Genomic DNA, 12,411 nt, shown 5'->3' with positions numbered 1-12,411 from the left:
TTTAGGCCAATATATGGAATCTTTCTTTTATATCCTGAATACATCAGAGCAAAAGTTACAATTTTATATACCAAGAAACAATAAATGTTCTGTGTGTCATCTGCAATGTGGACAGGAGCTGTGAAATTGACAGTTTTTCAAGGCAGAGAATGCAATCATTTTTTTTTTAGATTGGAACTTATGAATTATTTTTCATTTTTAATGAAAAATTGATGTTGAGACATATTTCAAAGGTTATTTTTCAATAAGAAGAACTATACAACTAAAGGTAGATAGAAGTCTTATCTAACCTGACTAAAAATACTGAGAAACTGCCAAAAGGGCGTCGAAGAAAGTTCCTGCTCTTTGCTTGGCGGTCTTTCCACCCTTGTCCCTGCTCCCCTCCTCTCTGTTAGTCCTCAGATTCAGGAAAGGCAAGTTCAGTCACCCGAGGGTTCCCAGAGCACCCCTTTCACCTGTAAGCGTTACCTCTGGGTCATCGCTCAGTGGATTCCTCTTTGGCCTCCAGATCTTGATGGCGAAAGCCTTTCCAGTAAGATTTCCTCAACCTCGGTTTACTTCGATTACTTTAAGTCACATTACCCATCTTTCGTGGCCAGAGATGATCACCTTCATTCATCCCTGATTGACATATATCCTGAAACCATCTCCGGTTGTAACTACCCAGTGTCGGGAATGTGTGTCTGTCCTGCTCATTCCTGTATCTTCCAAGTTTGCTGACACATAGTAGATGTGTGCAATACATTACTGTGTAGTAAGTGATTGAGTATATTGAGTGTGACCAGTTTTTTTTAAAGGCCACAATTAATAATTTTATGTATCTAACTTAATACTTAGTGACCACTAGAGCCAATCATAGAGCAGTATTTCCTCTGGTCCCTAAATCTTTTAATTACTACATTGAAATGTAGTTTTGCCACACTTCTGTCAGACATTTTAATATAATATATGCATGTATAATCCATGTAACTAATTTTTAAATTATATAACCTGAAAGAGCAGGCTACTTTATCCCACAAACTTGATTCAAGAAGTTATGCAGTTCACACACTTGTGTCTATTGAGAGACTTGAGTAGATATTTAAACAGAAGTGACTTTGAAGAGGAGAATGCAGAAGGAGGCCCAGTATCCTTAATACAAATTATATGCCTGTGTCAATAGTATGGGCACCTGAGTTTGAAATTGGCTTAGTTCCTGGTTAAGAATGATCACAGAGCGTTATAGCTCATTGTTCAAAACAAACAAAACTTCGGATAATAGTATTTTCAAAGAGATGATTGCCTAATTTGTACTTTCATGCTCACAGTCTGTGGCTTTCAGGGACTAAGGAAGCAATTAATTCTAGAGAGTTTTAAGTGGTAGATTGTGGTTTGACATTTTGTTTATGACATTTGAGGCTTGGAAGGTCATAACACATCTGTGGCTATTATAACAAAATCATTTTCTTCCTATGTTGTTTGTGTTTTGTTATTTATTTTCTGAGATGATTTAAACACCAGAAGGAAAAAAAAATTAGTCGAATCTTCTCTGAGCTTTAAAAAAATACATTTTCAGATGTGATTAACAAGAAACTTTTGGGGAAAATATCTCCTAACTTTCAGATGTGATCCTCACTCTGTATATTCTCCTAAACTATTAAAAAATCATGAAAATGTCTTTTATTTTGAATGCAGCATGGTAACATTATGCTGACTTTAAAATAATAAGCATGAAGCAATGTGAATAAAGAAACAAGCATCCTTTCAAACAGATATTTTAAGAATCATTGCATGAGTTCTGAATTTAAGCATCAGATTTAGTTAAGCAAAGCAAGAATATTGAAATATTATCTTATTTGTTTCATAATATTTCAGAACATCATTACAACCATAAAGAAAAAGGAATATGATTTCTTAGACCAAAGGAAAATGGATTTTGACCAGGATTATGAAGAATTTTGCAAGCAGACTAATGACCTTCATGTAGGTTGTGTAGTAAAATTCCTCTGGGTGATTTCATGTTTGTTTTTTCCTTTCCGTGTAGTGCTGCTAATCATTACCCATTCATAAGCGAGAGGCGTTTTCATCATAGAGGTGACCGATCGCAACCTCAGCTGCATTTTGTGATTTCAGATGAATAATTAAAGGCTTCTTTCCATGGATTAAAGGGTCATAAATACAGCTTTGGATAATGATCTGTAATCACAGGCTTCTGCTTGTCTTTAGTTCTTAGAAAGTTAACTTTCATCTTCTGCTGAAACACTGCAGCTTCATTAGCACGGAGACCCTTGTCTCCATATCTCTGTTACTTTATAGGAATCGGTGCTAGTCTAAGCCGATCAGTGATGTGTGGGAGATCTCAAAGGCAGGTCTCTAGCTGGCCACAGAAGCCTTTGGTTTTGAAGCCCCGCCCTCCACTCCCCGGTCTTCACTGCAATGGAGCATGTACTGTTCAGCAGAGGCGTCTCAGGCTTCTATGCTGTGGGTTATGTACGCAGAAATAAATCAAGGAGATTTGCCCTCAAAGCTCTCAATCAGACAGAAAGCAGTGAGGGGTTTGAAATGTGAATAAGTTAGAGCAGAGGAATGAATACAGCATCTAAAAGGGCGAATAGGGGCTCAAATGACTAGTTATAAAAATAGAATTCTGCCAGTATGTCAGGAGGAAGATTCAAAGATAAGAGGACATAGTACAAGTCCTACAGAAACTCGCAGGGAGGACAGATCTGCAAAACATGCCTGGGATCTGATCATTGCTACCCCAGCCCTCACGATAGGAAGTGAACAGAGGACAAAATAATCCATATTTCTGCTTGACTGGCATCAGGAAGGGCTTCCCAGAAAAGGCTGTGCTCCCTGCCAGGAAGATGCCTGTGTTGGTTGGGTGTGATAATGCATACCTGTCATCCCTATGGTCCCCACAATCTGGGAGGCTGAGGCGGGATTGTAAATTTGAGCTCAACCTGGGTAATTTAGCACCTTAGTGAGACCCTTCTACACCTGTGCTTACTTCTTGTACTACTAAAATTATTATTTCATCATGTTCTATAGCTTGGCTTTTAAGCAAGTTTCCCTTTGCCTTTCCTTTTCCTTTACTAAGGTTAGCACTTATTGATTTTGTCCTCTGCCCCCCAAATGGTCCACTTCTGAATTGGATTTGCCAACTAGTGTTCCTTTGACTTCTTTATCCATTTCTCGATTCTGTTTTCTTTAACTGATCATTCCATGGCCTCTCCTTTAAATTCCCACTTTTGTGGATTCAGCCTTCCTCTCTATAAAGCTGGGGCAGGTTACTCACCTTCCCAGGATTCTGGATGGAGTGGGTGGATGCAATGAGATTTGGGGAGAAGCTGTGTGGAGATTCCACAGCTGTGGCGTCTCAAGTGAGATTTGGGGGTCGGAGGTCTCGGAGGGGTTTGAGTCAGGACTGTGACCAGAGCTTTACTCTGGAGTGGACCAGAAGCCACACTCCTATCCAACTTGGGATCGTGCTGGCGCCCACGGCACACAAGTGGGCTTTTAAAGCTTAGTAGCTCAGACTCCAGCAGGTGAAAGAACAAACTGCTCAGTGAAGGGAGGGACTCTGGCGGGGGGCACCAGACTGGACAAAAGGAAGATGAAGCAGGAGCTGAGACCTTAGAACTCTAGGAACCCTGGTGTGATGGTTCCATTGCCCATTCCCTACAAGTTAGGTACGCTTCTTACAGGTCTTAGCCTGGATCTCAGGCTCTGAGAGAAAAGAAAACTAACTCCGGGTCTTTTAAGTTCCCAGAGAGCTTAGCCTAGGCTGTTGTGAAGTTGTGTAGTGGGAGAGAAAGGAAGAGCAGACCCTTGTGTGTGGGTGCAGTAAAGATTTGCTAACGTCTGTGGGGCAGAGGAGGAAGGGTTCCAGCTACTCTCATTCTGCAGTTTGTGCATAGAGATTCCTGGTGTAGGGAAACACTTAGATGTTTATTTAGGTATGCTAACTAAACAGTTTTCCATTTCAGGGAAATTTTCTGATTCCTCAGATATTACCTTTGCAAGAGATATACCATCATTTTAAATAACTTAAGTAAGTCAAGGAGGAAAAATAAAGATACATAACAAGGAACAGGGAGATAGCTCTTTTGCAAATGGGAAAGGGACTAAGAGATGGAGGGAAGGGGCAGAGAGGGACAGGAAAGGGGAAGTGAAAAGAATTAAGATGTCTTATGTACATGTCCCTACTCCCCATGATGGGTGCAGTCATTATGTGTTGCGAATAGGTGTTGATAAAAGTAAAAATCTGAATGAGTAAAGTATACTTTCAGTACAAGTACCAGGAAGGACTTAAGGCCGTGACATATTGTCATAGGGTTTGTGGAGGCAGGAAGCATTGAGCTTCCCCTGGGCCAGATCTGTCTTCTTGCACGCTGGTGTTTCCAGGAGACCCTGAATTCTGCTCCCTGCTTGTTTTGCCAGATGGCTTCCGATTGAACATTGTCTGCAACTGGCTCTATCTTGGTACTAATTCTTACTGCACATCAACTGGTTTTCACATTTTCATGCTGCATCAATTAGTGGTCTCTTTAAATTTGTATAGCCTCCAAACTTCTGTCTGGCAGGGACAAGAGGAATTGTGTGGGTCTTCACCTTGGAGCAAGAAATAGAAAATAATAAAGCACATTTGAAAAACTTTTGTTTAACCCAATTCAGATTTTAATGGTAAACACACTGAATCTTGAAGCAAACAGTTAATCATGCTTAGTATTTTTGGTGCAGTTTTTTTTTGTTTGTTTGTTTTAGGAAGGATGGGCAAAATTTTATGATAGTTTAAGATGTGTGAGTCTCCTAGGAGAAGGCATAAAGAACACTGGAAAACAGGCTTCAGGAAAGAGGTGTCCTCTCACCATTGACAGATAGCACTGCCCTTCACCGCATCTCCTTCCTGACCCCGTCCCACACCCAGTGGAAGTTTCCTGAAGGCAGGAGATTTTTAAATTTTTTTTATCATTTCACCTTTTAAGTGTTGCATACAGAGGATGACATTTGAATAGACAGTGATATCGCTAGGGATGTATATTTTTTTCAATGAAAATGCTGAGGCTAATCATGTTTCTGTTGCATTGGGGTGGCAGTGCCCATAGTTAATGTGGTATAAATGTCACTTGGCCATCCACGTGGCATTATTAACATTTATATGCTCTCTGAAGGAAGTATTTCTTTAAACTTTGATCTATAAGCCCTAACTTTTGTAGTGCATTTTGTCTTTATTGCTTTTAAAACAAATCTAATGTTCGATTAATGTCACTTTACTAGACTTTCATTTTCTAGGTATTTTGAGTGTAAATTTGCCTCTCCTTTCCCTTGGTCAGTCTTACCAAAGTTTATTATTATCTCTTCTTTCAAAAAAGCACCTTTAAGTGTTTTTCCCTGATTTCTTTGTTTTTAATTTTATTACATTTTCCTTTAAAAAATTTCCCCTGTTGGATTTAGATTGTTGTTATTTTCACCTTTACTCAACTCTTTAGAGTTAATTTTTCTTTTATTTTATGTCAATTTTTCTTTTATTCTTTCTTCCTTTTTTTTTTCTTGCTACTGGGGATTGAACTTGGGACCTTGCACTTGCAAAGCACGCAGTGGAACCACTGAGCTAAATCCTAGCCCTTTCTTTTATTTTCTAATAGATGCATGAAACCCCATGTCGTTTATACTAAGGATCATGATTGCTGATATTGCCATTCTCCCAACTTTTAATGTGCAGGGCGTATGCTGTCATTCAGTTTATAATACTACATATTTGCATTATGCTTTGTTGTTTTACTCATGTATCATTTAAAAGCATTAAATTCTTGCTTGTCTATTATAGTTTATTGTCTCTTGTTAAAGAATTCCTTATGGTGCCAGGGACGTTTCTGGGGTCTCCCAGATGTCTGACAACCCTTGAACCCAGCTGGCCTCTTCTTTTACTGTTGATTTAAATTTTTATTATATTTGGATGTGGGTATGTGGAGCACATTATATTCATGTTTTGATGTTCCTGAGGTGTCCTCTGTGGTATAGTTCAGAGTTAAATTTTGCAAATGTTCTTTTTTTTTTGGTTTTTTTTGAGGCAGGGTCTCACTATGTAGTTGAGACTGACCTGGAACTCACTATGTAGCCCAGGCTGGTCTTGAACTCACAGTGATCCTCCTGCCTCAGCCTCCTGAGTGCTGGGATTACAGGAGTGTGCCACCACACCCAGCACAAAATGTTCTATGTGTGCTTGAAAACAGTTCTATGTTTCCAGTTAGGACTTGGGCTCTTTCTGTGTTATCACATCAGGCTTCCAGGGGGTGATGAAGTATTTTATATCTTTTTAAAATCATTTAAGAATCAAGGTGCTTTCCAGAGCAGGGTTAGGCTGTCAGAAAAGTTGAGGGGAAGGTACGGAGATTTACCGGAGATCTCTGACTCTAGCAGTTCCTCATATGCATTAGCTCCTTCATTACCAACATTCCATCTCAGAGCGTACATGTCGTATAGCTGATGACACCTCAGGGACCCACTGTTGTCATCTGAAGTCCCTTATGCGCAGTAAGGGTCACTGTTAGTGTTGTCCCTTCCGTTGCTTTGGGTGGATGCTCAGTGATATACATCCACTCTTCTGGCATCATGCCAACTATTTTCACCGTCCCCCACTTCTCTGTTCTGTACCCATTTGTGCCCCCCTCCTCTGGCTACCGTTATGTTTGTGATACCCCTGACTCCCGACAACCACCAGTCTTTTCACAGTCCCCTACTTGTCATTTCTAGGACGTCACACAGTTGGAAGCATGCCCGGGTGGCCTCTTCAGATCGACCTCGTGCACTTAGTAATGTGCATTTACATTTCTTCTATGTTTCTGGCTTATCGCGTGCATCTTTTTTTAGCACAACCAAGTATTCTGTTATTTAGTTGTGAAGTTCCTCAGCTTTGTCCGCTCACTTACTCAAAGTTGGCACGGTTGCCTTCAAGTTTTGGCAACTATAAATTTATTATGCATGTTTTCCTGTGGATGTAAGCTTTTTTTCCTCTTTTGGGTAAATACCAAGGAACATGATCTCTGGATCATGCAGGATAAATATTTTGTTTCCTAAGAACCCACCACGCTTTCCTTCAGTGAGGCTGTATCATTTCACATCCTCACCAGCAGTGAAGAAGAACAGAGTTCTTGTTGCTACACATCTTTGTCAGCATGTGATGTTTGTAGTTTTCTGGATTTTGGCCATTCTAATAGGTGCACCGGTATACTGACCATTTGTTTGATTGCTTTGATGTATTGGCTCTGAGGACCCGTGACCAAGTCAGGTGTGTTTTATAGTATAAATATATGCATGGATTCAATTGGTGGAACGCTTGTAGGCTCAAAGCTGCTGCATCTTCCAGGAGAGCTATTCTCATTAGCAATAAACCGAGCATTTCCATCTCCAGGGACTCTCTCTGCCCTGTCACCAATTTTGTGTGTTATTTGTATTGCGGCTTCAACTTTCTTTTAGTATCGCCTACAACATTATCTCCTTCTTTTACTTTCTACTCTTTTGTAACTATGTTTTAAGTATGTTTTCTTAAAATAGCTTCCTTTTTATGTTTTGTTATTTTTTATTATCCCTTTTATTTCTTTTCCATTAGTTTGGAAGCAGTAGTATCTATGCATATTTTTAGTGGGTTTAACACATACGTGGCTTAAGAAAGTTTAAAATTAATTGATATTTCTATCTACCTCCGGTTCCCACACTATTGCTATCTTACATTTTAATTTCACGTTGCTTTTAAATTTTCCAAGCCTCTTGCTGTTGTTGTTATTAGTAGTTATTTAGAATTAACAACGTGGTAACAGATTTCCTGGCTCCCTGCCGCCTCTTGCCCTCCCCCCAACCTTCCTTAGATATATCCTCCAGTGGTTATTATATCAAGGGTCTTTTACTGGTCAGTGCTTTCTGCCTTAGCCCCAAAATACCTACAAAGTTGCTTTGAACTTTAACACTGGTCTGTTTTTGTTTGTTTGGTTTTTTGAGACAGGGTCTCACTGCGTAGTTGAGACTGACCTGGAATTTACTATGTAGCCCAGGCTCATCTCGAATTCATAGTGATCCTCCTGCCTCAGCCTCCCAAGTGCTGGGATTACAGGTGTGAGCCACCACGCCCAGCACTGGTTTGGTTTCATATGTAATTTTAGTTTCAAGTTTCTTTCTGTTAACTCTTAGAAAATCTTTTTTCTTTTTAAATTGACTTTTGACATCTATTGCCCCCACTAGATATTTGTCATCTATTTCCTAATGGATATTTTAATTTAGCCTCTCTCTCTCATTGCTTTATTTATTTATTTACTTATTTTGGTTTTTTGAGACAGGGTCTCACTATGTAGTTGAGACTGACCTGGAAGTCAGTCTGTAGCCCAGGCTGGCCTTGAACTCATAGTGATCCTCCTGCCTCAGCCTCCTGAGTGCTGGGATTACAGGAGTGTGCTCCTATGCCCAGCTTTCCTCATTGCTTTTAATATCACTATTCTATTCCTCTTCAACATCTCAGTGTGGGTTTCAGGGGTGATTTAAAAAATTTGCTTGCTTAGAATTTGTTATGCTTTGGCTGGGGATTTAGCTCAGTGGTTGGGTGGCCTGCCTTGCAAGCGCAAAGACCCGAGTTCAATCCTGGTACCAAAAAACAAACAAACAAACAAACAAAATAATTTGTTATGCTTCATTCATTTGATGATTTAAATTTTTTCTTTTTTTAATTGTGGGAAATTTTCAGTTGCTATTTGAAATACTTGTGTGACCAACAAATATGGTGAATGTGTAAATAACAAGCAGTATTACACTGAAAGGTACATTGCCATTGATGCCCCTCAAAGACCCCCCCTCCCTTTGAACACACTTAGCCTTCATTTTTGCCCTTTTCTGAAGCAGTTCTGGAAGTCCTCATTTGTGAACATCTTTTTAAAAAATCCTTATTAAGTGTATTGGTACATGTTAAGTGTACAGCACAGTTACATTATCATTGGGATCTTGTATCTTTACATGACAGGTCTTGGTTCTTATTTTTTTCCCCATTCCCCTGTCCTCCTTTCATCCCCTCAACCCTTCCCTATTTTCAAAGACTTTGTTTCCATGTTTTTCCTTTTCACATATTTTTTCCCTTTCCCCTGCCCCTCCCACTTCCTCTACTCTTTTAGACCTTTTCTTCCTATTACACAATAACAATTATACATTTTGATCCTTATTTGCACTTTTAGTTTTTCATACCAGAAAAACTATTTGGTATTTACATGTATGTGTGTCTTATTAATTTCAGTTAAGAGTATGGCTCCAGTGTTCATCCACTTAGCTATAAATCTCTCTAGTTTCTCATTCTTTATGGCTGAGTAGTACTCCATTTTAATAAAAACACCACATCTTCTTTATCCCATCTCCAGTTGATGGGCAATTGGGCTGTTTCCAAATTTTAGCCATTACAAACTGTGCTGCTATAAACATGGGTGAGCATATATATCATGGCTGCCTTGGTGTCCTGAATTGATTCAAAACATTTTGATTTGGCGGGAGAGCCAGAATTCACATGGGCTCAGATCCAACAAATAAGATGGACAACGCTGTACCATATGTTTTTATTTGACAGAAATTGCCCCCTATTAGAGTTATGTGTGACAGGAAACATTGTCATGAAGGTGAGTGAAACCATTTGCCCATGTTTCAAGTTGTTTTCCATGCAAATCATTTCTTAAATGCTCTAATAAGTCCTTATATTATTCAGAATTCACTGTAGTGGTCCTGTGTTCAAATTCAGCTGACACAATTCCATCAAGGTCAGAATCAAAGTCAACATCACCTTGGTACTGGATCTTGACTGACATACTTTTATTTGCACAAGAACTGGGTGATTTCCATGGAGAACCCTAAATTTTGGTGTCAGGTTCATAAACATGGGCCCAAATTTCATCTCTCATAAATCAATTTTCACTCATCTCACAAACGACTGCACTGCACAGGTTGGACTTTGTCACACTTCCTGCTAGCGTTCCGTGTCCCACTTTTTTGACTGAAGCCTCCCCACCTCCCCATTACCTGGTCCTCGGCAGCAGCACTCACCATGACTTTGTATTTAGTCCCTTTTCCCAGGACTTCTGGTAGACATACATTAGCCCTCCTTTTTCTCACTTCTGTTTTGGTTATACTTTTATACTGCATTTTCCCTTTCTTTATTCCTTCAACACATTTTGAGTGATTTCTTTTAGCACTCTCCTACAATTTCCTAATTTTATCTTAAGGTGTATGTGTTTTGTTTCCTTTGTCTATTAATTGCAATAACTTTCTCCTTTCTATGTGTAAGTTTTGCTTTTAAAAGTGAATTCTTTATGTTTCATATTATCCTGTTTGTTTCTTTTGTGCTGTTTAGCAATTTAATTAAATTAATTAATTAATTAATTTTTGGTACCAGGGATTGAACTTGGATCCTTGTGCTTGCAAGGCAGGTGGCAGCACCACTGAGCTAAATCCCTGGCCGTTTAGCAATTTTAAATCTGCTTGCTTTATAGTCTCTTTCAGACTGTTCCATCGTTGCTAGGACTCGGATCATGATTCCATTTGTCCATCCTACTGCTTCATTGTCAAAGATCACTTGCTCTTGTGGTTCTGAGTCGCATTTGGGCTTATTATCATTTGGAGTCATTTGTGTAGTCCCTGGGGAATCTTGTGGCTTTGGAAGCATTTCTGTATGGTGGCTTTGCATTGCTTCTATTGCAGGCCTAATGGTTTTACATTTTCAGACTAACATTTATTTATGGTTTCCTGGGTGATCCTTTGCCTGTAGTGTGCAATATTCACTTGTACCCCTCATCTCCATGTGGTACATGTAGGGCCTTAGTTGCTCTAGGGCAGGGGTCGGCAAACCATACCAAAGTGCAAGTCCTGCCCTGCCGGTTTGGACATTGTCTGTAGCTGCCTTGTACTATAGTGACAGAGGAGAGCAGTTGGGAAGGAGACCTGTGTCTCACCAAGCTGAAGATATTTACTGTGGTCCTTGACAGAAAGGATGCGAACCTTGTCCTAGGATGGTTTTTTCTCCCTATTCACAGCTCTGGGAAGGTGGCAAGCCTCACTGCAGGTCTCCAGACTTGCTTCATTTCCTTTGCAAGCACTGGGCAGCACTTTGTGGCTCCTGGATGTCTGTGGGTTGTCAAGAGTGTGAGGACTGCACAGCTGTGGTCCCAACTCTGACCCAACCCCAGACTCTACCAGGGCCCTTTGACTGGCTAGGATGCATGACCAGTGTGGCGTAACTCGGCAATCCTCTGGTTTTCCGTTCTCTCTTTATTTTTCCTTCTGAGCATTTATTTTTCTTTTAAGCTCAGTAATTTTTCTATTATATTCTCTTTTCTATATTAGATATTTGCAGAACATGGGGAGCTATTTTCTCTTATTGCTGAATAAAGAATTCTCAGTGTTACTTTATTGTTCATGATCAAGTTTTATTCCATTATAGAATGACTTACAGAAGTTCATGGATGTTACATTTGAAAAGATTCAAGACACAAATCAAGCTCTAAGTCTGTTAAAAAAATTTGAAAGGTAAAAATAAGTTTCTAAGTTCCGTTTTCTAAATTGGGATAATATGAACATAGTTTATTATTATTATTGTTGTTTCATAGTCTAATCAAAGAAAAGCCTCTTGACAGCCTGAGTCACAAAGTTGTAGTTTTTTTCAGAGGTTTAGGAGGATTACCTCTTTGAAAGATCAAGGATTTGCTTTATTTCTACAAATAGAGCATGGTCTCAGCTTTGAAGTTTCTTGTGACTGCCGCAGCAATACTGTCTAATATTTCAGTAATTAAAACAATTTTTCCCCTAGTTTTGCCAACACCATAAGAATTGATAGCATTTTGATTCTTTTTTTTAAATCTTATTGAGTTTATTGGTACTTTTAAGTACGCAGTACAGTTGGTACCATTTTGATTCTTTTCATATGCTGCACTCTCATTCTCTTCCATTAGCGTGTCTTAAAATCAGTGCTCATAAATAAGGTTAGTTAATAACTTTCCATTAACCCAGACCTTTTGCTACTTTGCATTTTAATCAGATTGAGTATACCTAATCTGGATATTGATGAGAGATACTGGCTGGTCCTTGAGAACTATGGGGCCGACATTGATATGATTTCAAAGCTGTACATGAAGCAGAAATATGACCCTCCTCTGGCTCGAGATCAGCCTCCCATCGCTGGGAAGATCTTGTGGGCTCGCCAGCTCTTCCACAGGATCCAGCAACCCATGCAGCAATTCCAGCAGCACCCGATGGTGCTGAGGATGCCCGAGGCGAAGCCCATAATTCGCAGTTACAACAGGGTGGCCAGGGTCCTCCTGGAGTTCGAGGTTCTTTACCACAGGGCATGGCTTCAACAGGTGAGTTCCTAAGGATGCTCTGCAAGAGGTCCCCATTATCCACCCAGTGGGGTTC

The 12,411-nt window shown here is 39.8% G+C and overlaps 1 protein-coding gene across 1 annotated transcript in view; it reads left to right on the top strand.

Moving 5' to 3' along the window:
• Dnah5 (dynein axonemal heavy chain 5) overlaps positions 1–12,411 on the top strand; it is a 316,139-nt gene that overhangs the window by 92,452 nt on the left and 211,276 nt on the right. The window contains 3 exon segments of the mRNA XM_019208553.2: positions 1,855–1,962; positions 11,441–11,526; positions 12,035–12,356. Of these exon segments, the coding sequence (XP_019064098.1) occupies positions 1,855–1,962; positions 11,441–11,526; positions 12,035–12,356 (516 nt within the window).

The sequence above is a fragment of the Fukomys damarensis genome, unplaced genomic scaffold (assembly GCF_012274545.1).
Source record: "Fukomys damarensis isolate Sample0158 unplaced genomic scaffold, DMR_v1.0_HiC HiC_scaffold_1, whole genome shotgun sequence".
NCBI classification, from domain to species: Eukaryota; Metazoa; Chordata; class Mammalia; order Rodentia; family Bathyergidae; genus Fukomys; species Fukomys damarensis.
The sequence above is the reverse complement of the archived record's forward strand: the minus strand, read 5'-3'. Positions and strand labels throughout refer to the sequence as shown.